The sequence below is a fragment of the Bactrocera neohumeralis genome, chromosome 6 (genome assembly GCF_024586455.1).
Source record: "Bactrocera neohumeralis isolate Rockhampton chromosome 6, APGP_CSIRO_Bneo_wtdbg2-racon-allhic-juicebox.fasta_v2, whole genome shotgun sequence".
Taxonomy (NCBI): domain Eukaryota; kingdom Metazoa; phylum Arthropoda; class Insecta; order Diptera; family Tephritidae; genus Bactrocera; species Bactrocera neohumeralis.
This window is the reverse complement of record NC_065923.1, coordinates 20,467,582-20,495,198: the sequence shown is the minus strand read 5'-3', so window position 1 is coordinate 20,495,198 and position 27,617 is coordinate 20,467,582. Positions and strand designations below refer to the sequence as shown.

Below are 27,617 nucleotides of genomic sequence, written 5' to 3'. Positions count from 1 at the left end.
TTACAGAATTATCTCTTGCCTAATAGTGGAAGGCTTTTGGTTACTATTTATACTAATCCAAAATTTATTTTATGGTATGCTCTCTTCCTTGGTCGTGTTCGAAGACTTGAGTTACCATTGTTTCAAGTAGCCTCAACATGATCTTGGGATTAGAGTTTATTCTTAAAGACTTAGTAAAACCACTAAGTGATCATTTTACTATGAAGGAGCTGTAAAAGTTTGTGCATCTGGCAATGGTACTAAATTTTCTTTAAAATCTCTCTTATAGAATTAGTAGCACAGGAGAGTCCTAACAAGCTAAGAAAAAGCAAAGAGGAAAAGGTTTGGTTTTTACTGTGAAAAAAATCCGCATCTTCCAATTTTTGTGTGTTTCCACGAAATTGGTGAAAAATAGCTTTTGAGAGCAGAGTAAATTGTTCTGAATGCCTCGCTAGCATAAGGAATTTAGACGTAACGGAAAATTGTCGTGTGACTATTAGAGAGATAGCAGCGTCTTAAGAGCCTTCTCTACGGTCGCCAAACTTGTTGCCAAAAACTTAAATTTTAGCAAATGTTTACATAAGATCATCTATTTTCTAGGTTACTTAACTAATCTAGCGGCTAAGAGATGTATGCGGCTTCCTATCGTAAGCGCAGGAAAACTTTTCAAGAGCTTTACATATTTCGATAATTCAGCAAAGGATGATAGGACAAATAATAATTTTTTAAAGTAACAAAGTTTTTAAATTATTGAAAATGGAGTTCTAATTTTATGAAAAATTAAATCTTTTCTTCACATCACTCTTACATCTTACATCACTCGTCATTATACAGTAAAAACTTTATTCTATTTTCATGAAATTAAAAAGCGATTGTAAATCAGTTCACATTTTTATCTGACAATTTGATATTTTTTTCTTGCTTTTTACTTGCTTCCAGCCTAAACGTAGGCAATATTTTAAATGCAAATTCTATCTGATATTAAACTAAAACAATAACTACGTTTAGGCAGATAATTTGTGAGGTGTTGTTGGGAAGAGATGGAGTAAACATTAGGGTACATACTTAGATTTGCCATAAGTTCTGTTAAAAAGTTTACAATGCATGCAGTGAGGACAAATTCGCGGCAAAAAGTGCCATTCGTTTTTTATTATAATTTGTGTGCTGTGTCTACTCGTGTTTTTAATCAGTTCAGGGTTTACTTTCGCTTATTAACAATGGAGCGGTTAGCTAAACAACCATAATTGCGATGAATACTTAACATAAATGTTGAAAATGCTCAAATGGAATTTGTCAGCTTCTCAAAAAGCTGAATATTACCAAAATTTAATATTTCGAGAGTGTTTATTTTCTGTACTATTGATAGTTTTTTTCAAAGTTCTACAGTTGAAGACAGAATAACAAGTGTTCTACCTCGCTTGGTTCGTACCAATTCAGGCATAAAAGCCGTTCGTCAACGCATTCGCAAGAATGCTGTTAAAAAAAGAAAGTTATGTCAAGGGAAGTGGGTACGGATCACAGATCATTGTCAAGACTTATTTGAGATAATTTTCACAAGCCGGCTAGCTAGTCATCTTCTAACAACACGTTTGAAGCAAATTAGGCTCAAGAGATGCAAGTGACATCTTCAGTAGCATGCGGTCAACAGTTATGAAAGTATCCCTTTTTCGAATGAAAATATGTTGAGGAAAATTTTATAAACAAAACGTCAAAAATTACTTAAAAACTATTTAAAAAACAAAAACTTTTATTTTAAGATTTTAACGTAGTCAATTTATCAATATCTGTTCATGACATTGTGACGGAGCGCTTGAACATGCGCAAGGGGTGCGCGAAGATGGTACCAAAAGTGTTCACTGACGACCAGAAATTGCGGCGAATGGAAGTATGCCAATAAGAAACGTAATCACAGGTGACGAGTCATGGATCTTTGAGTATGATTGCCTGAATAGGCTAATGAATGGCAAGCATTTTGAGACGACAGCCTTCAATGCTTAGAAGTCGCGCTGGCAGCGCTGCATCGACACAGAAGGAACCTGTTTTGAAAGTTCTTAAAGAATTGTAACGATTGGTTCAATAAATTTTTTTATATCGACTCAGTCCTATTACTTTCTGGATAAACCCTGTAGTTTGGTTTAGAGTCTCCTGCATTACACAGCTTCACTTCTGTGAAAAAATGGGTTAAAACTGGGACAAGAGTTCATCAGCGTGATGTTTTAGAAGGTGTGCTAAAGCAGTTAAGCAATACTTTTTCCGTTGGAGTGCATTGTTCTTCCAGCAAGATTCTGTTTCAGCACAAAAGTTGAAAACCACCCAGCTGCGGCTAAAAAGCAATATTTCTGGCTTTAAGCTGAAAATGTTTGTTTGACTGGTAGTCTAGACTTCAAAGCATTCGACTACAGTTTGTCATTAGAGTTGGAGAAAATGAGTTGTAGAAAATCGTATAGGAAATTGGTGAGTTTCAATAAATCTTTGGTTCGAGCAGCGTCGCCAATACCAAGAGAAACTGTGTGTGCTACTATTGTTCAATGGCCAAACCGTTCGAAGGCTGTGAAAGCAAAGTGTGAAAATTTTGAATAAACCAGAACTTGTCAACAGAACTTATGGCAGTACAAAAAATTATTGTGATTTGATTTTAAGTGCAAAAACTTCTAAAGATAAATATTGAATATGCATTGCCGATAGTCAAAATAGGTTTACGTATATATATGGGACTTATCATACTATATATTGAAGAAGCTTACATAGATATTTATATCAAGAAATTAATAAAAATATGGCTCTAATAATTCTAAGTAAAATAAAGCATGAAAAGTCCACATACGGTATATGCAAGTGCTCAACATATAGAGAATGTTTGCAAACTTAAACAACACAGAAGAATGCAACAACAAAATAAAAGATAATTTGAATTTTTATGCAATTCTCAACCAGTTTTGGAATACTGAAACACACTTTCGCACATACTAGGACCCACCAAATGAACGTGTGAACCCATGAGTATGGTATATACAGGGAGACATACATACATATGCACATATGCCACATATAAACACATTAACGCAATAGCAAGCGGCGCTCACACACACAGACACACATGCTAGAACGCTCGCAAATGCTAAGTTATGGAGCAACTTGCAGATTAATTTTATTATTTTTTACCCGATTTTATTTCTCGTTTTAAAACTCTCAAGTTTTACGTGCAATTTGCCGGCACATGTGTGTCTACAGCAGCAACAACAACAACGCCAGCCACCACAATAATAGCAACAACCGCTATAAACGCAGTTGAAAGTTCATTCTGCTGGCAATCGGCAACAACTTTATGCTTCACAGACTCGGTGTGTGGGCGCTCGGCGCTTGCCGTTGGTCACATGCTTATGAACATACATACACATGAAAGCATATGATAGATATGAGTGTGTCTGTTTTGGTGTTTTTATGAGCATGGTTGTGAGTGTGTATGTGTGTATGAGAGATCGTTAGCCTTACACGTACCTGCTCTGCGGTCTTGAGAAGATTCTCAATTTCGAAACTGCTCGTACGTGAGGTCGGCTTGGTGGCGGCAGCGACCATTTGTGCTGGTGTCGGTTCAACGGATGATGGTGCCGGTGAGCTTTCGGCCTCAGGTGAATATAAATCTTTACCGGTGCCATCTGCAAAGAGAAAATGTACACAAATAAATGAGCATAATGAAGAGATATATCTAGATAAATACATATATATATCAACCACATGAACGCACACAAACGCATGTTTATGTGTGCAAAGTGCGGGTGGTGCCAAATGGACTTTGGAGTTGAATGCAAGTGGTTGCCCAAAGTGCAGATCTTCGCATGCCTCTATATATGTATGTATTTTTACCGTTATACATTCGTTTTACTATATACATATATGTATATACGTATACTCCTACATACATGGTTTGTGCGTGTATTTGCAGTTGGGCAAATCTGGCATTGTCGGTCAACGCCTGTGTGCCATGTGTGTGCTGAAAAGTTTCTTTAAATCTCCACAAATCATGAAAATACTACTTAACTCAACTCAACGTAACTCAACTTAACTTCACATAATAAATAAAACTTTATAGAGCCGTTAACTTGCCGCACGGGATTTGTTAAATATACTACTTAAAGCAAAGTTTTTAGTGTCAAAACGATTATTTCGCACATTGACGGTACATTTATTTCTGCTGTTGTTGTTGTTTTATTAGAAAGCAAGTTAAGTTTTCTTTTACTTATGATAGCACAAAGGCATGAACATCATTCACGATTTCGTGCCTGTTATCAACGGACTTTAGATAGTATTTGTATCCTTTTGCTTCAAATTGGATTCTAATTGATTCTAGATGTAGCTTCAGCATGAAAAAACGTTAATTTCGGATGAACCGAAGCAAATATAACTTTTACTGATGAGAATGGCCCGAAACGATTCTTTTACATAAGGCTCAAGCAGCTCAGCTTCCGGTCTTTGACCAAGTACCCTCTGCGTAGCCTAAGAACATCCGTTTGAAGGCGAGCTAAAGTGAGAAAGCGAAACATCTCCTCTTCAGGGTTGTGTGCTAGGTTTGGGAGCCGCCGCGTAAGAAACCGTAGAGAGAAAACAGACTGCCTACCTCGCAATGGTACAACAGGTCATGGGATAGATACCGATAGCTTAGGAAGAAAACGAGACACATGAAATGCATGAGTACGAATAGAGCTTGACAAGCTGGCCGACATGGGTGATGTCCGAAAATTCTACGAAAAGACGCGGCGACTAACAGATGGTTTCAAGACCGGAGCATACGCTTGTAGAACTTCCAGAGGTGATCTAATGACTGATGTCCTGAGCACAACAAAATTATGGAGGGAACACTACTCCGGCTTGCTAAATGGCAGTGAAAGCATAACAACAGGAAATGGTGAACACAATTCTCCAATCGATGATGATGGAGCAAACGTTCCATTGCGCGACCTTGAAGAAGTTCACTTAGCAATTATCCGCCTGAAGAACAACAAAGCGGAAGTTTAGAGCTATTTCTTACTTGAAAATGGTAAAGTTCTTGGTGTTTTAAAGGAATTACCGATAAATATTATTCAAAACAAAGATTCATAACGAAATTTGATATTGACTTGTGAATATTGTATCAAATTATTTATGAAAGTTGGATCTTACTTCGACAACTAACTTGGGAATTTTGTGAAAGAAACTGTACTTTCGGGGAATTTTTGAACAATTAGAACAAATACCCCAATACACACACCTTTACTTAGTGCGACCAAATAAATTGCTTGAAATTCCTTTTCCACCAACATTTCACTGACAAACTTCTCCAAATTAACACCGTTATTTACGGGAGTTTCTCACGTAACAATGAAAAATACCTAAAATTACAACATTCATGCTAAACAAGTAACACAGCAATGAGCGTAAATTTCAAATAACGCGAAGTTGGATGCGGTGCACTTATTTACACGCATGCAAGAATGCAACAAATTCAGCGGGAAACGAATTCTTCCATCTAACCAGATGTGTTTCCAACACATAAGAGCACACACACACACATATATGAATACGAGCATATGCTATTTTTTCTATTTTATGAACTAGAGAGCGAGTAGGTTTCCCTGTGTGCTGCAATGACGTTGCAACGCTAAAGTTGTTGCAAGTCGGCGAAGAGTTAGTAGTTGGTATGTGGCATCATTAAGCGTGGCGAAATGTGGCATTTATCTTAACTGTATAAGCGGCATTAAGCGCCAACTGACATGCAACTAACTGCGGAGCACTAAAAATGCACTCGCAAGTGGCGGGTAGTTCGGCTCCTAAAAGCACATTGGCATATGGGCAATGTGCCGCCGGGCGAAGCTGACGCCTCGAAGACTGTCAAATAATGCACTGCAGCTGCGCTTGCAAGCACATACGTACATTTAAGGAAGCTGCACGAGTAGCTGTGAAGCAGAAGAAGTGCAAAAAAGTGAAGAATGCAATGTGTAGGGAAATAATAAAATAAAAAATAAAATAAAAGGAAGGCAGTGCAAGCTTTGGTTGGGATGAAAGTTGCATACGCAGGCTACCTGGCGCACTCTTAAAGTAATTACAATGCTTCACGTGCATGTGTTTATGTGTGTGTGTAAAATATAGACTAACTATATGAGGCAAAACTAATTACTGTTTTCAGGCGGTGATGATTACGGCATAGGTGCGCATGGTAAAGGTACATTTAATGAAAAAAATAAAAATCTGAAAATGTTCATAGAAAAACTTAAGCCCATCTTAAGTAATTATGTAAAAATATAATATAATATTACTAAATTGTTACTGAAAACTGAAATGTGGACAAAATTTCAAGCTTTGAGAAGCCTGAACAACGTTTACAAATCGTTGAACTTCATTACGAAAACTCACGTTCTGTAAAGACTTATGGTCAATATAATCGGCCTATGGGCGTACTATTCGCAGCACCATCATCCATATTGAGACAGCATTATTTATTGGATAATATTCAACCGAATAGACCAAGTCAAAGACCGTGGAGAGTCAATTCGGCTCACTTCGCACCAACTTGGACTGTCGTAACGAACGACCTAGCGCATTTTACGTCGAGATCTTTAATTTAAAGGGTACAAGATATACCTTGTACAAGAACTGAAGCCGTTTGTGCTTCCCAAATGACATCGCTTCGCTCTATGGGTTTTGGAAAAGTTCCAAAAAGATCCCACGCTTTCGTGCCAAATTTTGTTCAGCGATGAGGGCCATTTCTGTCTCAATGGGAATGTAAACAAGCATAATTGCCAAAGTGAAACCTGAAGAGACTCAAGATCTGCCATTTTATGCAGAAGAAGCAACGGTTTGATATGATTTGTGTAATATTTCTTCAAAAATGATGCTATGGGACTGTTACAGTCAATGGCGACCATTATCGCGCTATGGTAAGTGGCAACCGATAACCGATTTGTTGCCTGGAATTGAAGTTCGTGATCTCGATGACATTTGCGCCACTTCCCACAGATCGCATCGATCAATGGATTTATTGAGAGAACACGGTGGGCAGATAATTTTACGTTTTGGACCAGTCGATTGGCCACCAAGATCGTGTGATACCACAACGTTAAACTCTTTCCAGTGGGGATATGTAAAGCCTAAAGTCTATGCCGACAATCACGCTTCGATTCAGGTCTTCGAGCAAAACACAGCGCGTGTCATTCGCCAATTACCAGTCGAAAAGCTCGCACGAGTCATCGGAAATTAATTAAACGAATCGACCAATAGAGACTTTGCCGCGGCCAACATTTGAAAGACACAATCTTCATTTATTTGAAATTTCGCACTTATTAATAGAGGAAAGCTAAAATCTTAAAAATTAAGCTATTCTCGTATATGCGGAAATACTTTCACTTTATCTTCGCTAAAGTTATTGTATTCAAGCGTGGGGTTCCATTAAAGTCTGATTGGAAATCAATTCGAAATCAGGAAATCAGAGTTCGTTTAAGTTTTGTGAACATATGAGCCTTGCATCAGCTCGAAGAGCGTTGTTCAGTCAAATCAACTCGGGGGACTCAAAAGAAAACGAGTGAGCTTATTGCTTTCAGCAGGTTGCGTGGCTCTTTTCGCAACCATGAGTACACACCTTATTGAAAGACAATTGCCAATATTGTCTAGACGTTGATGAGTTAGAATTATTTATAATGCTAGTTTTTATAATTTGGTCCTCACAACTTTAATTATTTCAACTACTAACTTCATAGCAAATCTTTCGATGGGTTCCAAGGTCTTAGTAAATGAAGTTTCAAATGGTTTTCAGAAGTTACTTGGAAGCTGAAAGGGATGGTACAAGTATGATTTCTTGATCAAGGATTCTAGTCTTGAATCTTGGTTTCACATAGCAATAGATGTTCCACTTTCGTTGAAGGAAGCAAAGAAAAAAATGTTTGGTCAAGTCCATTGCGTTCGGATGGACTCCTTAGCAAGCCAGATAATTTCCTTAATTTGACAAAGAGTGAACTGGTTACTGATATCCAATAAAGTATGTACACATTTTCTTTAGTGAGACAGATGGAGGTCTTGTGATAATGTATGAACTAATATTTCACTGAAATTAGTGCCAAGGACTTGAAATTTCACTATATTTCTATAATAATCATATAAGTAACATACAAGCTGCAATACTTTATCACAATGAGAAGAATGGTTGTTAATGGTTCTACATGGCGTATATCTGGTATATTTGAGGGAGAACTATTTGATGCCCCGTGGCGTATGAGCAACATAGAATCTCAATATAAGAGTTTGTTGAAAATATTCTGCTTTCATAGTGAGTTCTCGATAGTTAGGTAGTTTAACGGTATATTTCTGCATATCATTAATTTAGTGTGATTTTAATATTTATATTTTTAAGTCGTCGTTAATAGAGTGAACATAATTATCTCTATTGGCCCTGGTGAACTTGTAATAAACTTGTAAAATATTTGGAATTTCGAGTGAATTTTCAATTTTGACTTGTAAAATATTTGAATTGTGAAAAGTGATATTCGCTATTGCTGAGTTTTTCTTTTGTCTGAGTTGTGTATTCGACAATATTTTTCAATAACCCTTATAAATAAAAATTAAAAATAAAAATACTTAGTGTTTTTTTCCTGACTAAAATGCATTATTCCGTTATTCTTCTATAAATGTTTGACCAATTGATTATTCAATTTGCAACTTTTAGAAAAACCTTAAGCTTTTTATACACTCTTCCAAACCACTATTTGCTTTTCAAAAATTTACGCGCACCAATTATTTACTTTGCTTCCTTCGCCAACGGCGTTTGCTAATCAAATATTGATTTTTGAATCATCAAACGTTGTGTATATACATAAAACATACATATGTACGCACACAAATGTACATATGTATTGGTTATTCCACTTTGACCAACAGTTCGCTGAAATTTTAATGAATACATTTTCGCAATTTCAGCGAATTACTGCTGGACTTAACACAATCAAGGAGCATAACGCCACCCCTCTTACCCTGCAGCCAGCCAGGCAGCTGCAGCGAAAAGCGCACACAGCTTTCACGGCGTTGCCAGCTGATGCAGCGCTAACCGAATTTACTGCCGCGCTGCTATTTGATGTCTGCTGCGCGAAAGCACATTGCTGGCTATAAGTTTTTGTTTCTGTATGTGCGTAGTTATGTCTCTGTGTGTGCGTAATGTGTTTGTGTGTTTTTTAGTATGTATATGTGTGTGTGTGTGTTTGCGAGCGCGCGTCATTTTATTGCAACTTCATTGCACTTTGACAGTTGACATATTTTTAATCTATTTATGCAAGCAGCAAGCGAATAAGCCACGTCACTACAGTTGCGGCAACATAGCACGCATAAGCTAGGCAAACACACAGCTATTTATGTAAGAGTTTGCTTGGGCGTTTCATAAATATTTTTATGGCTGGTTTTTGTAGCTATGTGTCTATATATATGTACATATATTTATGCATCATTGTTTGTATATTTGTACTTACTCCAACCTGGCGCCGGCACGATTAAACCGGATATCATCTCCTCGCTCATTACGGGCGGATCCGATGGTGGCGGTGGACAAACCAATGAATCAATCATGTCATCAGTGACGCGCATAATGCCAACTAGATCTGGTGGCTCAGTGCGTGATGAGCTGAAAAATTGCAAAAATTGCAGAGTATTAAAAAAAGAGGAAATGGCGACTTTAAAAGAGTTTAATATGCGGCGGTAGATATTTTTTTATATAGAGAGCGATTGAGTATATGTATATATAAGCGAGCGAGTTGATTGATGTTAGATGAGCGAGAAGGGTACTTGAAGTGGTGGAGTGGCATGGAGTTAATAATATATGATTAGTTGTAGTGATTTTCTTTGGGTAGATATTTATATGTATTTTCCAAAGCGTGAGTTACTCATACGCCCTGCATTACCATCAAAGTATCTAGTGAGTGCAGCATCGGTAGTACAGAGCGTATGAGTGATATACATAAGTAGGAGTTTTTAACCAATGCTAGAACATTGAGTAGAACAGGGCGTATGAGTAACACACATTTGATACTCTAATGGGAAGTTACTCATACGCTTGGCAGTACCATTACAGCATTGATTGGAGTAAAGATAGTTGTACATGGCGTATGAGTAACATATATTTTCGGGTGTTTACAGTTTTAAAGTGCTATATAATGCTAATAGGTAGTCCAGGGCGTATAAGTAACAAAAATTTGATGCTAGAATGTGATATTACTCATACGAAAGATATGAGGTCGTATACATACATATGTATGTACATATATTAAAAGGTGCTTGTGAACGATACAGATCACAATTTTTTTTTTGAATTTAGAAATAAGTCAGCGTACGTGGAGCAAAGCAAAAATATGTAATAACTAATATGAAAATATGAACATAATAGTAAAAATAAATTAACAAAATAATAATTATGTTCATTGTGTATTACTCAATTTAAATTAATCTTTTAAAGTTAATGCAAAGTATAAACGATTATTTTTAACCACACAAGCAGAACTATTTTTATTTATGTTCCGTTAAATTTTTGGCATGTGGTGTTGGATCTCGTCTTAAGTGATCTAACGAAAAGAGCTTAGATATTTTACTTCTTTAATCAAAATTTTTTCTAAATTTAGAAATTTTAATTTTTGTAAATATGTTCTGACTATATTAAATAATATTTTATTTTAAAAAATTATTTACATCAAATTACTTGTTTAATTTGGAAAAATTGCTGACTGAAGCAGAAAAATTACGATATCGGTAGATAAAAGTGTTTGTTGTATAGATTTTAGTGCATCTAAACTTTCTAATTCATTGGCTTGACATTTTGAGCTCATCAGTGAAATTAATAATGATTTTAAATAATTTTCGAAATATTTTTGTGTACATAAATTTAGCAAATAAATAGAAGTATTTTTTTTTTGCGCATAGTTGTCTCATTAACAATGAATTCTGGTTTATACTTCAAGCGGCTCATATTTTTATTACAGGTTTACTATATCGTCGCCTAAAATGCAAAATATCGTATCATCAAAAAATTCGAAATTGAGTATCTAATTGATTACGGTTCACTACTTCAAATTACATACATAATATTACATATGCCCAACATTTGCAGGTTCTGCACTCAGATATAAACCAGTTTTAACCAATATTAAAAGATTGTTTCACTCTTGTTCCATTATATTTCGTCTTTCATTCACTTCACTGTAAATGTTCGGAGATGTTGTTACGTTATTTTGCATTTTAGGTGACGATATATATACATATGTAAATATGTATTTTTTATACAAGACATTTAAATATTACTCACTGGAACTTCGCGTTGATGTTTACATTTTCTATAAAACAAAAAACATGTCGGAATTTCTGAAAAAATTAGCTCAATTGCCTTGTGCCACTGTGTCGGTTACAATAAATGAAATTAAAAAAAGTAAGTTAATTTAAAAAGCAAAGCGTCAACTGAAGTTATGCACAAAAACTTAAAATATAATTTCAGATTGCAAATGCTTCAATTAGGTTTGTTGCGGCCAATAAATTACTTTTGAATACCGACAGAAACAAATGGAGAAAAAGAGCGAACGGGCAAAAATGTGTAGCTAGAAAAAGCGGTAGCTCATTTCCATTTTGAAATAGTTTTCTTGTTCAGTTTGCATTCATATTTTGCAGCATATTAATTTTTTTGCATATCATGTACTTTAATTATAACGCCAGCGAGTGATTTACTGAGAAAAAGTACACAAGCTTGTTGATGTAATAAAAACAGTAATCCATTGGCTTTAACGCGGCCAGCTTATGTGTGTGCAATTAGTTAAAAATTTCAGGCGAAATTAAAGAAAACAATTAAAAAAAGAGTGTGAGGTGTTATAAAAGTGTGGTGGAAATATTAATTTTTATTTCGCTTTAGTCGCATTAAACTTTATATGAGGCAAGGGTTAGAAAGCGTTAAAGCTGAGTTTGTACTGAAAGGCTCTGCGACCTTCAGCATTGTAGTTGATTTAGAGTTTTCTAATTTTATTTTTGTAATTTTCGTTTTTTAAATCGCAAATTTGACACATTTTATAAAAGTTTATGGAAGCACACTATATTCTATGAAAATGTGGAAAGTTCGACTACATTTTAAGCAAAGTTACCCATTTTTGTACTATCTTGTACCTACATACTTATTGTTTCTATGGCGTAAACTTTTGACTCTTCCTCCCCTGAGGGCATTTTAAATCCTGTACACCTACATAATAGTTGTTAATACTCTATTCATATAAAGCTTGTCAATGCGCGAGTGATTTACTTATAAGTTTGTGAAGTTCTTGTTTGCATTATAGCAAAGTTGTGCCACTTTATAGAAAAAAAACTGGGTTAATTAATAAAAAAAGAGACACATACATACATATGTAAATGTATATAGGATAGAATACAACTTAACAACTTAGCTTAAAACTTCGTTGAATTAGCTGTAGAATTCACTTAATAAGTTTGTTTTGAGGTTATTATATATTAGGGTGTCCGCTATTTCCCTATCTGATTCTTTTTTTATTTTTTACCCCCTGAAATCACAGGTTTTCTGTTGAAATTACTAATTTATCAGGCGTAAAAATGGTTATTACTTTCAACCTAAACAGTGCCTACATAATTTTATTTCTCGTTACCATATATTTTAACGCTTACATTCCTTTTTTCCCGAGGCAAATAAACCTACAAACTTGAAAAAATTATAGTCTAACAATATTCTAAATTCTAATTCTAACAGTAATCTGATTTTTTTTTTTTTTGGATGAAACCACTTCTTTGAAGGTTATACGCAGTTCAATTTCTGTGTCAAGTGTACTGGGCATTCGTGCACGTGCCTAATATGTTTTGTGTTGCTCATACGACAAGGTCTACCTTTATAAAGAATAATTGCTGAACCATAACTTTAACTGCGCATAACTCCTCTGATGGAAAAATCAGTACAACCTGTCTTGTAGAGTCGAAATTTTTTTATTATAATATAATTTTTTCAAAGCTTTAGGTTTATTTTTTTTAATGCAAACCATCAAAAAATCATGGAAATCAGGTGGATTCAGAAAAAAATCAACTTCAGAGCTAACTGACACCCTAATGACACATACTTTACTGTAAATAAAGCACTGTTGTTGTACTAAATACCCTCAAGCACTACCAACTTGACACATATTCGTTGAGTTATTGTTAGGGAAAGCACTGACTCACAACTTCAAGAATTACAAGAATTAATAAAACTTGTTTTTAAATAAGTAAAGTTAAAGTTTGCATAAGTTAAGTGAGAAGGGGATGAAACAAATAGCGAGAAAAATATATGTCACTAAAAGAATGGTGTGACTTTTGTGAAAAGAGTTCACTTTTCTTTTCGTTAGAAAATGAAGTAAATTCTTTTGCCATATCTTAGCCGTTACAGTTTTATTATGACACACATAAATTATTTTTATATGCATATGTGTATAAATGACTTATTAAACATCTTCTATATCATGTTAAAATACATTTCATTTTTTATTCAAATTAGAAATTTGTTTAAAAATACAAAGAGGTGGCAACCTTTAAAAATTTAAAAAAATATTTTCCGAAACTGCTAAAATTTCTTTGATATGAAGTCGAAATGGTACGCTTATCTTATTAATTTTATATTTTTACAGATTTTAAACATGTGGCAACTTTGTACAACAAAATAAGTATAAGTTTGAAGTTTTTTAAATTCCTATATCACCTAAAACTCACTTCTATATCATGTCCAAAAATAAAATATTTATTTTTTTAGTCAAATTGAAGATTAATTTGAAAAAATAAAAATGGTTGGCAACCTTCAAAAATTTGAAAATATATTCTGCGAAACTGTAAAAATTTCCTTGATTTAGAATCGAAATGGTACGCTTATTTTATTAATTTTATGTAATTACAAATTTGAAACAGGTGGCAACTTTGTGCATAAAAATAAGTGTAATCATGAAGTTTTTAAATTTTGTGATGTTTGATAGATTAATTAATGTTATGGACCAAATATTTTAAAATAAGTGACATCTCTTCTCTAAAATGTTTGGGACTAAAAGAATTCTTAAAGCTGATTATTTTATTTCCATATGTACAATTTTGTTTATATTCATTATTTACCTCAATAGAAAAAACGAATTACCGTTATCAATAAAGGCTTAACGTAGAAGAAAAAGTGAGAAAAACCTACCATTTAAAGACCTCTTCGCTGTAAGCTGCGCAGCAAAATCGGCGGGGCGACTACTGACTGCAGGAGAATTTACACTTGAACCTTCGGGTATAGCTCGGTGGGTAATGGCGGTTGGGCAAACACTGAACGGGAAGATACTGTCCAGAGTTAGGCATAAGGCAACCATGTAAGTTGTCGAACCACTGCAATTTATTTCAGACAGACATCTTTGCTATTGCGATAGCAGTGGAGCCGGCCTCTAATGCACATGCAGGCAATCCCAGAGTCAACATATATGTATGTAGACTGCCAAACTGCATTCAAGGCAGTAACCTCCTAACGCATATCGACCTGAACTGTCTTGGTAAGCATGGCAGCAGTGGAAAGTGTTGCCAGAAGTAAGGAACTTCACTTCTTCTGGGTGCCTGATCACGAACACATTGAGTAGTGGAGGAGATTGCCAAGAATGGTGTACAGCTAACACCCGAAAACGTGATCAACATTGGCAAACCCATACCTTTGTCTATACGACGATCTGGACAGAAGCATGGCAAAGAAAATCAAACCCCAATGGAATGAGCTACCTGGGTGAAAAACTGCAAAAGTCATGTGCAAAACGCCAGATAAGGCGTACGCAAAATTCCTATTGGCACTCGATAGAATAAACTGTAGGGACATGATCGGAATATTAACTAATCACTGTCTGATGACGACACATCCGCAGGATGCGGCTGATGAATGTCTAGAGCAAGGGACCAAGGAAACAATGGAGCATCTCTTGTGCGCTTGTCTCGCATTGGCAACACTAAGCTGTAAACTTCTGGGGTCCTCACGGTATGATACACTGGAGGAAGTGATAGTGAGGCCGCGGAGTCTGTTAAAAATTCGCGTGAAGCGCAGTCATCTTAAAGGATGATAACTCCTCATGGACCTCGCGACTGAACTCCATCTGGTATAGCAAAGAACCAAAACTGGTCTAAGCGTAGCTTATTGGTCTACCAGATTAACCTAACTTAACCTATCTAGAGAGCAAAAATTCTTAGTAATTCTTATATATATGTAAGTAGGGAAAGATATGCTTGTGAAATAAGTAGAAAAAAATCACGATTTTGCCACCCTCTTAATTCAAGGTGGGTTTGTGATTTTTTCTTGCTTTCTTTGATCACATATTCACTTCGAAAACATTCAATTTTAATTTAAAACAAGAAAAAACGTTAACTTCGGTTGCACCGAAGCTAAATACCCTTCACAGGTGCATTTCTGTTAGTAACTATGTGTTCAGTTTGCATGGAAACTATATGCTATAGTTAACCGATCTGATCAATTTCTTCGGATATTACATTGTTGCCTTAGAAAATAACATATACAAAATTTCGTGAATATATCTTGTCAAATATGAAAGTTTTCCATACAAGCATTTGATTCCGATCGTTCAATTTGTATGGCAGCTATATGTTATAGTGGTCCGATATCGGCCGTTCCGACAAATGAGCAGCTTCTTGAAGAGAAAATGACGTCTGCAAAATTTCAAAACGATATCTTAAAAACTGAGGGACTAGTTCCTATGTATATATATGGATAGACAGACGGACGGACAGACGGACATACAGACGGACATCGCTAAATCGACTCAGCTCGACATACTGATCATTTATATATATACTTTATAGGGTGTCCGACGATTCCTTCTGGGTGTTACAAACTTCGTGACAAACTTCATATACCCTGTTCAGGGTATAAAAATATTGCTGCAGAAATGGAGTTTCAGATAGGTTTTTGGTTATATGTGACTATCTTGAGGTCAGCAAATACATTTTTTTTAGTATAAAACCGGACCAAAGTTCGTGATATTTGTTAAATGCCTCCGAATGATCCTTCCCATGGCAAACATTTTAATCGATAAAGCAATAAAATAACTCAGTAAAAAATTCGAAGGTAGAATATATTGTAAAGTATATAATACGAGACATTAAATTTAGAAGAATGGAATACTACCAAAAACAAACAAAGAATTATACAACCATTCTTGCAACTCAAATTCAATATTTGGATTGAGCAGAACGCAACATCCCAATTTTCCAACTACTCTATTAACAATCAATTCCTAATATTTCATATAACAGTTATGTGAATTATGGTAAACAGCAGCCATCAGCCGCATCAACTGTAAGCTAAGCGAATCAAAAAAATTAAAATTATAATGCTAAAATCGTAAGTGCGTCAAATCATGTCAAAACTCGACAAATATTTATTGCCATCACATGTGATGCTGCTCATGATAGAGGTGACATTTGCAACGAGTATCACAATATGATATAGAGTTCACATTAATAAAAACTGCTGATGAGTATACATTGAAAAAAGGAGCTAATACTTATATAACTTTTACCAGATGCATACTTTCGCGCTACGAAAATTAATTGTATTTTAAGTCCCAGAACCCGTTCCCAAATACATTAAATATAAAATTTGTTCAGCGCTTCACAATAATTATCGAGTCTCGATAATCGAAAGTGCTCACAAGCCCATCGCTAATATTTTTATCTGTTCATTGCGCTGACAGCTGCTTTGGGCGCTTAAGCCAGTACAATTCGGTCTTATGTGAGTAATATTGTGTCCTGGCGTTGCATGTGTCGGTCACGTGGCAAAACAAATACTCGCAATGAACAATGCTAAACTGCAGCACTAGAGTAGATAGAGTAGCGTAATGCGTAAATACAAAATTTACATCAAAAATTGCTAACGTTGGCGGTGGCGGTGGCGGCCGAAACGAAAGCAAATAACGCAATGCAATTGTCGAAATGAAATTGCTGCACAGTGGGTTGAGTTCAAGTAATTATCGGTCAAAATTATTTTTAGTGATTGAATACTTTTTGATAGCTTGCTTAGCTGAAGCTGTGCTTTATCATTTTTAGACTCCAAATTCTTATTTATATTTCGTTAGAACTTTTCTCAATAATTCTTTATACTCTAAACACCTCTTTGTATTTTTCCTTGCTTCATGATATCTGTAATAATTAAGAGATATGGACATCTTAATTCAACTCAGGTAGAATGATGCATATCTTTATTTTGTCGGACTTTGAATTGATACAAATTTTTGAACAAATTATATCTGGACTAAATCTCAGTGGTCTAGACCCAACTTCGGGCAGAAAGTTTCACACACAATCTGTAATTTTTGGTACTTTAAAAGATTGTAAAGTTCAATTGTCGAGCCAGAAATGCTGGATTTAGGATAATCGGGAACCCAATTTATATAACGAAATAAGCTATATCGCAAGCTAGAATGAAATGTTTGTTTAAGTCCAATTAATTAAAAATTATTCAAAGTGTTTCCTTCTCGTTTCGAACATATACCTATTATATTCATTACAGACCGTCAAAACCCCTTTATACTTTCTCTGCACTTTACAACCTCCTTGCAGCTCATCTACTTTTTGTAACGTACCTCGGGAACATTTACCCAATTAGCTATCTAAGTTAGTTCTAGGTAGTTCTAGTTAGATAACAATAGATTTTTTATGAATATCTTTCCCTTGTAGCCCTTGAAGATTCACCATTCATTATTGGATAATATACGACTAAATAGATCACGTCCAGCACGCAGTGAAGAAAATATAGCAGCCGGAACTGAAAGTGTACACGAAGACGCTGGAGAGTCGATTCGCAGCAACTCGGACTGATTTATGGAACGATTTGGCGCATTTTACATCCAGACCTTAAATTGAAAGCGTCCAAAATACAAGAACTGAAGCCGATCGACCTTCCCAAGCGATAGCTCTTCGCTTTATGGGCTCTTGAAAACTTCCAAGAAGATCTGACGTTTTCGAGCCAAACTTTATTCAGCGATGAGGCCCATTTCGGACTCAATGGGTATGTAAACAAGCAAAATTGCCGCATTTGGGACGAAGAGCAATCTGAAAAGATTCAAGTGCTGCTATTTCATCTAAAAAAAATGATGTTGGTGGGTACGTAAATGTTAATTTGATGCCTGAAATTGAAGTTTGAGATCTCTGCGACTTTTTGTTTCAACAAGTCGGTAAAACTTCTCATATACCGCATCAATCAATGGATTTGTTTAGAGAACACTTAGTGGGCAGATAATTTCACATTTTGGATCGGTTGATTTGCCACCAAGATTGTGTGATATCAGACCGTTAGTTTTAGACTATGACGAAATGTAAAGTTTAAAGTCTATGCGGACAATCCCTCTCAGGTCTTGAAACATCACGCATGTCATTCGCCATTTACCAGTCGAAATGCTCAAATTGGACTCAACGGATGGACCATCTTAGAAGTAGCCGCGGACAACATTTGAAAGACATAATCTTAACGAAATAAATGGCACCAAATGTTCTTTAGAATGATAAAAAATTTTAGGTTTCTGTATTTTTTCTTTAAAAGAATAGGGAGCCTCGAAATGTATCGCCCTTTTTTTGCTCAGTCAGGAGTGCTCAGTTTAAAGTGATGTCAATTATTGATCAAATTCTAATATTTTTGTAGAGTCAAAAAAAAAAATAGATAAGCTACTACTCTAACTAGTCTTCGTACCAATTGTATTCAGTTAAGGACCTCTAAGATAAGCGATCTCATATTATCTAGAATCGTGAACAAATATCTCTGAGAGTTTTATAACAAATGAATATACTCAATTGTTGAATATAAAATTTATCGAGAACTCACTAAAAAGCATATTAATCGGCTACAATCATTCAAGGCAGCCAGTATGTCTGCAAGCTTAATATGCATTTTTAGTGTATTCAAAACTACGGTGCACAGGTAGTAGGTGTACTCTTTCGCCCACAAACTCATTCCCGGGCGTTTCCTGTCATTGAATTTTGATATGTTTTATGCGGCCACGATGTTGCACGCGGGATTTCAGCGTCGACGTAATCAACTCATTATGGCAATGGTCCGCTTTATGCAAAACCGCAGTTTGCAATATTCAACACTTAATTTTCCCGTCCGCTGCGGTGCATTGTGCGAGTGTTTGTGTTTTCGACATCAATGGGGGCCACAGCGACACATTTGCAGCTGCACGTTTGTGTGAGTAGGTGTGCGCGTTGTTTGGAAAGTGGCGCGATTTGCGGCTTTTCATATGCACCTCTGCCGTTGGCACTAACCGAAGCTGATAATTACACTGATGTCTATTGCATTGACATTTATGGCAGAAATGAAAATGAAAATAAAAATCAGCTATTTTATTTTTGTGTAATCGTAAAATGCGTATACTCGCGCAGGAGTTATGAAATAGAGTCATGAAAGTGTAAAGCGAATTGGATTTAAGGTAAATAAATTACTTTCTGCTATATTCAAATGGGAGCTTTTGGAAAAACTAGTCCTTAAATTGTCACATAGCGAGTTTTTTTTTTATCATTCTGTCGTGACAAGTTATATAAGAAGCCAAAACGATCTTTTTTGAAAATCATTATCTTCATTTTGATCGGTCAGTTTGTATGGCAGCTATATGATATAGTGCTTCGACCAGAATATATAGTTCGGATATTTTAAAAAATACTATATGCCAAACGTTTTGAAGTTATCTTGTGAGGCGATGGCCACAGTATTTTGTACTCCTTTCTTACCATTAGGTTTAGTATTTTGTATATTTTCCTAATTAAATAATAATAATAATAATAATAATAATAATAATAATAATAATAATAATAATAATAATAATAAAAACAATTACTTGCAAGAACTTATCGTTTATCTATCAGTTTATCAATCGGTTAGCTGGTAAATCCTCAGATTGCAAGTCAAGGATTGTCAGGTGGTTGTAGACCATGATCGTACGACCGATTATCACAAATGGAACGACGGTTTCAGAGTAAGGCTTCAACTATCGAAACTGCGAAAACCCGCCTGCATCTGCGGGTGGGGTGCCATGCGCACATGTCCGACGATGGCGCTGAAAGTCATGCTGGATCTCACACCGCTTCACCTAGTAAACGGTCAGGTTGCCAAATACACACTGCTCCAAACGACAGCAGTTTGGCAGAGGTAAAGTAAACTCTATCCAGCGTATGAAGGGCTTAAGTGCCGAAATACCACTGGCTCTTCTTTGAAGGGACAGCCTTACCAAAAGTGTTAAATTCACTAAGAAAGTTAAGGGTTACCCTCAACAGTAATGCCGAATCGGTCGATTCTGCTCTCGAGCTACTGCTTAAGGATAGTACAATCAAATGGTAAGCCGACGACGGCTCGAAAACGTCTAAGGGAATTGGCGCAGGAGTCGCAGGACCACTCACAAAACTCTTCATACCTGAGGGTATATTCCAAGCAGTGGTCTTTGCTATAAGTTGGTGCATAGAACATATAGTTATACTCAGCAACAGTCAAACGATACTAAAAGCGATCTCTGCATACCAGATGAAGCCGCTATTGGTGCAGGAGTGTATAGAACGTCTGAATAGTCTATCAGATCGTAACCAGGTGTACCTTATATGGTTGCCCGGTCACAATGGCAGAGCCGTCAATGAACTGACTGATGAGCTCGCCCGCTCCAACGCATTCATCAACATGGTAGAATCCGAACCGATCATTGTGGTTGGTTCCCTTACCATAAAGAAGCTGCTCCGTAAGGATAAAGGAGTGTATAGGGAGAGGTATTGGCAATAACTCCATGTCATGCTCCATGCCAAGTTACAAATGTGTGGTTACAACCTTAAAAGGTTTAAATATGTAATCAACCTTCCAAGGGAAAAATACAGGCTACTTGTCGCCTCCTACACTGGCCATTGCAATCTCAAAAATTCCTTACATCATGGCCTTGACTTCTTGTGTGAATTGACGGTTCTGCGACATGGAGCCTGAAACGCCAGAATACCTGCTAATTGACTGTACATCAGTCTGTATGCGTAGGATAAAGGCTCTTGGATTCATGTTTCCAAATAGGGATCACATCGCCTCAATAGCGCTTAGCAGTATATTGAAATTTATCAATATGCTGGGCTAAGTGAGTCGTTGTGACTTAGGAGAGGGCACAATAGACCTTAGGTCGCGGTGCAATCCTCCTCTATTTATCTAGTTTAATCTAATCAGTTTATACGACAGCTATGTGTTATAGTGATATCTTTTTAGCCATTTATGCAATTGTACAGTTTCTTGACTAAAGAAAAGAGTGAAAATTTTCAGAGCGGTATCTCAAAAAGAACCTCGTTGGCTTATATACAGATAGACGGGCATTTAGAAAGACGGACATGACCAAACTCATCATGCTGCTCATTTATGTGTGTAGATATATGCGCACTTTATGGAATCTCCAACATTTCCTACTGGGTGGGATTCGTGGCAACGTTAAGATACTATGCGCACGGAATAAAAATGGGATAGAGAGAAAGACCATGCTCCCCTTTTAAGTGAATACACATTTCATAGGCATTATTCGACCAACTAGAACTCGAATTGGATGAATAACATTACCGTGACAACCACAGATTACAGTTTGAAAATGACATTTACGAAATCGAATTGCAACCACGTCTACTTTTTTCCCAAAACCTGACATGAAGATATTGGTACCAAAAATTACACAAATAGTATCTTCAAAGTGTGTAGTTTTCATCTAAATATAGTTGAAATCGGAATAAAAACTTTCAAGACCCCACATACCTAAAAATATAATGATGACCTAAGTGGCTATTACTGAGTTTTTATCAAAAATATCGGTCAACATATGAAGTGACATAATTATATTAAATTGGCATTTACTTGTGATAATAATATGCTGTTATGTAAAAGCTGGAAAAAATCGGTACCACAAATTTCCACGGTTTTGATACTGATGGCTGAATTTATATCGTTTATGTCGGTTAATCTGTAAGATACCTTCATAAAACTATGAGAACGTATGTATAGTCTTGGACATAGTCAGATTTGATGCCGAAAATGGTTAAAACGCAGCCAAGATATGTATGTGTACCCTCACCCCATATAATAGATATATTTACATTTTGGTCATTTCAGTTGATTTTATGCCGAATATATCAGTTGCTGTCTAAGATAGTGTCATAAAATTAAGAGGACATCTTTAACTGATAATAATGTTTTGAGGTTCTAAATTTGGGCATAGATCCCAGTACCTAATAGGAAGTACCCCTAGACATCATTTTCATATTTTTTGCAAACTTCAGGCAGCTTTTGTAATGTATTTTTGGTTCATATCATGGATAAGTGGTTCTTTGCTGAAAATGTGTGAAATCCACCGCATATATACCATCGATCGGGTATAATAGATATACCGTTATCTAATAAATCAGGTTACACATATTTTTTCAAACGCAAATTTTTCTCTAACCATGTTGGATCATGTTTTACATACATTCGGCGAAACATTGGCTCCTCCGAAGCAGTAATTTCCAAAAATGTTTTCGAATATTTTATGTGGTTTATTCAAAGCGTCACTTTAGGGTAAAATTCAGTTAAAACTTGTATTAATTAGTTACTGACTTGCTCACATAAAACCGCTAATGACACAAAGCACGTCTCAATAGACTCACTCGACGTCGCACATGGCATCGGTTAATCTCAATTTCTACGATTTGTAATATTTCGTTTAATTAGCCGAGATACTTGAAGCGAATATTAGCAAAAACTAATCGCTATAATATTTTGTAGCTCAGCACTTAATTACACATACATAACGACACTTAACCTTGCCAAATGTGTGTATTGGCTGCTCATTAATTTATAGTTCGCCCAAATTTCGGCATGCGTTTCGTTGCCGTCTTCGCTTGGCGCTCCTATGAGAACGGCATACTTAAGAAATCGCATGCACAATTAATAGGAATTTCATGAGTTCCACCCACACATACACACAAGTGAACACACACATACACTCAGGACCACGCACACCCATGCATTCCGGTTCGTACACAACACACCCACAAGTCGAAAGCGTGGAACTTATTAATCAATGGCAACTAGAAAACACTTAAGTGACTCGCAAGTAGCAACCCAATTACACATAGTTCGGGCACAAGGGAGCAATAAAAGCTGAGTAACGGTAATTGTGGGACTTAGCAACTCATAACTCGTATGAGTTTGGGGTATAAAAAGTCCATAGCGAATTGTAGCGAACATGCCCACAAGTGGATGTGTTTGGAATTGTTCAACAGGCGCACGAACATGTGGCGGCACTTGAGGCGGTTTGTATGTGAAAAATACGAGAGAGCACGGAAATACATGTTGTGTGATAAGTTGCTAATAATTTTCAATCGCTACAGACATTATAGCATTTTTCTGGTGATTATTTTGGCGTTGAAAAAATAAGGATTTATAAACGTTTGTAAAAGGAAAATGAATAAAAGTTTGTGTGGCTTTAACATTCGATTCGCTAAATCTTTTAGAGTGGTGAAACGAACAGCAACTGGCATAACTCACATGAACTGGTATAATTCACTTAAACTTGTATAATGTCATTATGTACTATATACAGTTACTAATAACAGTACAGACATTGTAACATTTTAATGATGTATTAACTTACTATCTTAAATTAAATCCAACTGGTTAAAGGAGCAGGCTTGAAATATAGTGATCAGAGAAATTGTGATTCCAAACCAGCTTCTAAGAATGTATACAACTCGTTTAAGGCAAGGTTAAAGGCATTTGTTTGGCAAGGAACCTGTTTGTTTACAAAAAAGGTTTGGACACTCAACCTTAATTATAAATTATCTTTGTTTCTGTAAGTAATATTTTAAAATGTGGTGAGAGATTTTGAATTGGTGTGACAAATTTTGTAGAAATAAAAATTAAATTAGACCACTGGATTAGAGGATGACATTTTGTTGTGGTAGAGGAAAATGTGGGTCAACACCTAGCTTTATTGAATTTTCATCCTCTAACATCTCCATATGATACGCGTAGACAAAGCACAAAAACACAGGTTATTACTACCTGATCAAATCTGATTCGGACTCGACCGAATCGATAAATATTTTTAGACTAGAACCTTTTTTTTTAAGTTCGTGTGAAGTTTTATCTTCTTATGTCAATTAGTGCGGGATACTAATGGTTTGTCTGGCGATTTTCACAATGAGAAAAAGTAACAACGAGATCGCTGTATTTTGTGTTTCCAATGGAATCGTGGCCACGGAAGCGTTAGAGATATTGCAGAATTGTTTTGGGGGTCTAGTTTATTACGAACATAAGTATTTGAAACATTCAGTGAAGATTGTGAAGACAACAAAAACTATGCATTTGCGAGTCGTCCTACACGTCTGTTAATGACCGTAACATTGAAAAAGTTAAGCAAACAATGCTTGGAAATCCTCGTGCTGGCATCAGAGATATGGCAGAGAATCTCAACACCTTCTATGAAACGCCTCAATACATATTTTGGTTAAAGTAGGATGTCAATGCTTGACTCGTACCAAAATATCTGAATCTTTGTTAAAACTATGTCGATAGAAATCGTAAAAGATATGTGTGACAACGTATCTGACGTTCCTTCATTTATCAAATGCATAATTACTGGTGACGAGACGTGGGTTTACGAATATGTTGTCAAAACTATTCAGCAATCTTACGAATAGTGGTCCAACACCGAACCGAAACTGAAAAAACACAAACTCGCTGAAGGCTGATAGCTGTCATAACTGAGACCTAAAACAATTATATAGAAAATTGTGTTAACTGTTGAAATATTTTTGTTGGCTCGGGAGTCTATTTTGGAGGCGGTACAAATATTGGCAATAAAATACAAAAATGTAACTTTTTTTTTTGGCAGTCCGGGTCAAATTTGATCACATGGTTTATAACCGAAAATGATCTACGCATCCGAATTTTATTTTTTAAGACCAATAAGTTGTTTCTGTATTTCTACGAAATTCTGTTATATTAACACTTTGAGCCCCGCGTGCCCACCCGTGGCCATTTTTTTTCTGCACCGAATGCTGACGAAGAGTTGTGCTTTAGTTGACAAGCTGGTTTGTTTGTTTTTATTTTATTGATTTTTTACTAAGTATTATTGATTTTTTGCGATTGAGGTGACTTTGTGATATTTATTTTTGATAAACCAAATGCATTTTTGATGTTTCTTTTCTTGTTTTTTTTTTTGTGATCACCGTTTGTCACATTGTCCCATAATGAAAATCCACCAATGTCCACGGGTGGTCACATTGTCCCAAATCGTCAAAACATAAATATCCACCAGTGGTACACGCGGGGCTCAAAGTGTTAACGACATTCCACCGTCATTGGCACACTTTATGCTTTGCCTTAAGTTTCATTTCAAAAATAGATTTACTATTGTGGTCAAAAAGTAAGGTGAATTTGTATATAAAATGTAAATTCTTTATTTGTTCTTTCAAATTAATTTCATTCCCTTCAAAGTAATCCCAGTGCATCCCAAACGGACTCAAATCAGGTGAATATGGTGGATCCGGAGCGAAATTAGTCGACTGTTTGACCAAGAAGTAGCGAAGAACTCATACAGTATGACATGGTAAGTTATCGTGATGAGGGAACCAAGAGTTGTTCGCTCTTAATTCCAGCCGTTTCAGACGAATAGCTTAACCCAAACGACGCATTACGCTCAAATAACTCAATTAATATTTTTTGTTGACAGTTTGACCCGACAGAAGGAATTCGTAGTCCACCACACCACGGTAATCACCTTACCTTATTAGTAGTAGGTGCGATGGGACGTGCGGGATGGGATAGATACCGAGAGTTGAAGAGGGATGCGAGATGAATTTGCAGACCAAAAAAGAGGGAGACCGAAATGCGTGAGTACGAAGAACTTGACATGCTGAAAGACAGGGACAATGCTTGAAAATTTTAAGAAAAAGATGCGGCGACTAGCAGAAGGTATCAAGACCGGAGCATATTCTTGAAGAACCCCCAGAGGTGATCTAGTTACTGTTGCCCAGAACATGCTGAAATTATGGAGGGAACACTTCACCAGCCTGCTGAAGGGATGGTGAACCCGATTTCTCAATGGATGACGATGGAGCAGACGTTCCATTGCCCGACCATGAGGAAGTACGAATAGCAATTACTCGTTTGAAGAACAATAAAGTTGGATTGCCGGCCGAGCTATTCAAATGCGGCGGCGAAGAACTGATAAGGAGCATGCATTAGCTTCTCTGTAGAATATGGTTGGACGAAAGCATATTCAGCAAAAGTATATTGGACATTATATTTGCACTGTCCAATCACAAAAAGAGAGACCCCACAATCTGTGCAAACGTCCCCAACTTCGCATACAAACTTCTACTGAGCATTTTGTGTGAATGATTAAAGCTCACCGTCAATAAACTGGATCTTATCAGTGTGGCTTCAAGCCTGGAAAATCAAAAACTGACCATATATTCACATTGCTCCAAATCTTGGGAAAAACCCGTGAAAAGAGGATCGACACTCACCACCGCTTCGTCGATTTCAAAGCTGCTTTTACCAGCACGAAAAGGAGCTGCCTCTATGCCGCGATGTCTGAATTTGGTATCCCCGCGAAAGTAATACGACTGTGTCAACTGACGTTGAACAATACCAAAAGCTGCGTCAGGATCGGGAACAACCTCCCCGAGCCATGTCTACGACTTAGCGGTGTCTACGATAATAAAGAAGAAGAAGTAGGTGCGATTTTTCTGTGTAATTTCATCTATCGACAACCCTAATATTGATTACTCTTAAGAAATAAATTACTCATATGAAAACTCTCGCCCGTTGAAATATGCATTTATTCTATATTTGTCTTGTCATACATATGTGATTATGCATATTGCTTTCATGCCACCAAAAGAGCACCAATGCTTTCTAAATCGATTCATACGCGTTGTAAACAAATTCATTTTATTTGTATGTTGTTGCATTATTGTTGTTGCATGCAGCTGTTACACTGTATTTCTACTGCAAATGCACGTGGTTTACAATTCCAGCTCAAAGTGTCTGCAACTCTTTATCTTCTCGCAATCTCAGAAATCCGCAAAGAGTTTGTGCTGTGATTGAATGCAGCCACATGTGTTTGGCATACACACACATTTGTTCATATATAAATATAAGTGTATGTTTACTATGTGCCACATAATACAATATTATTACTAACGGTGCATTGAGCAACATTGTGAGAGTTATAGTTTGCCTTGTTGCCGCTGCTATTTCGATTGCAATTGTTTAGTGCCTGATTGTCTTGTAAGTGTCTATGCGCTGAAGGCAGGCGCTCCCAAACCAACAAAACAAAGAAAAAATGGAAAAAAGCACAAATTTATGAACAGATAAGCAAGTCGGTGGCAAAAGTAAACGGAAATTTTCGCAATGATAAACTATGTTGCTTGTTGCTTAGCTGACAGGCTTCTTGTGTGTCGAATCTCTAGACTATGATGCGAGTCTCCTCTCCACTCTGGTAAATGCTTTTCTGCTGACATTGGTGAAATTGCAGTTGCAATTGAATTGCGACATTTGTCTCACTTTTACATCGAACCATTATTTTGTTTGTTTCTCGGTTGCTCGTTTGTTGTTGTTGTTA

General features: G+C 36.3%; 1 protein-coding gene and 1 long non-coding RNA gene across 7 annotated transcripts in view; one reads left to right on the top strand and one right to left on the bottom strand.

Annotated features, from left to right (window-relative positions):
- The window catches only part of LOC126762200 (protein still life, isoforms C/SIF type 2), a 361,392-nt gene that overhangs the window by 68,423 nt on the left and 265,352 nt on the right, over positions 1 to 27,617 (bottom strand). For all 5 annotated transcript variants that reach the window (XM_050478764.1, XM_050478760.1, XM_050478761.1 and 2 more), the window contains exons 11-12: positions 9,462 to 9,613; positions 3,478 to 3,635 (exon numbers count right to left, since the gene is read on the bottom strand). In XM_050478764.1, the coding sequence (XP_050334721.1) occupies positions 3,478 to 3,635; positions 9,462 to 9,613 (310 nt within the window). The remainder of the gene's footprint in view (positions 1 to 3,477; positions 3,636 to 9,461; positions 9,614 to 27,617) is intronic.
- The window catches only part of LOC126762209 (uncharacterized), a 200,662-nt gene that overhangs the window by 151,572 nt on the left and 21,473 nt on the right, over positions 1 to 27,617 (top strand). Inside the window, exon 3 of one of the 2 annotated variants that reach the window (XR_007667432.1) lies at positions 13,623 to 13,663. The exons of the other annotated variant lie outside the window; for it this stretch is intronic. This is a non-coding gene — a long non-coding RNA (uncharacterized LOC126762209). Of the gene's footprint in view, positions 1 to 13,622; positions 13,664 to 27,617 lie in introns of those variants that run through there. 2 annotated transcript variants of the gene reach the window in all.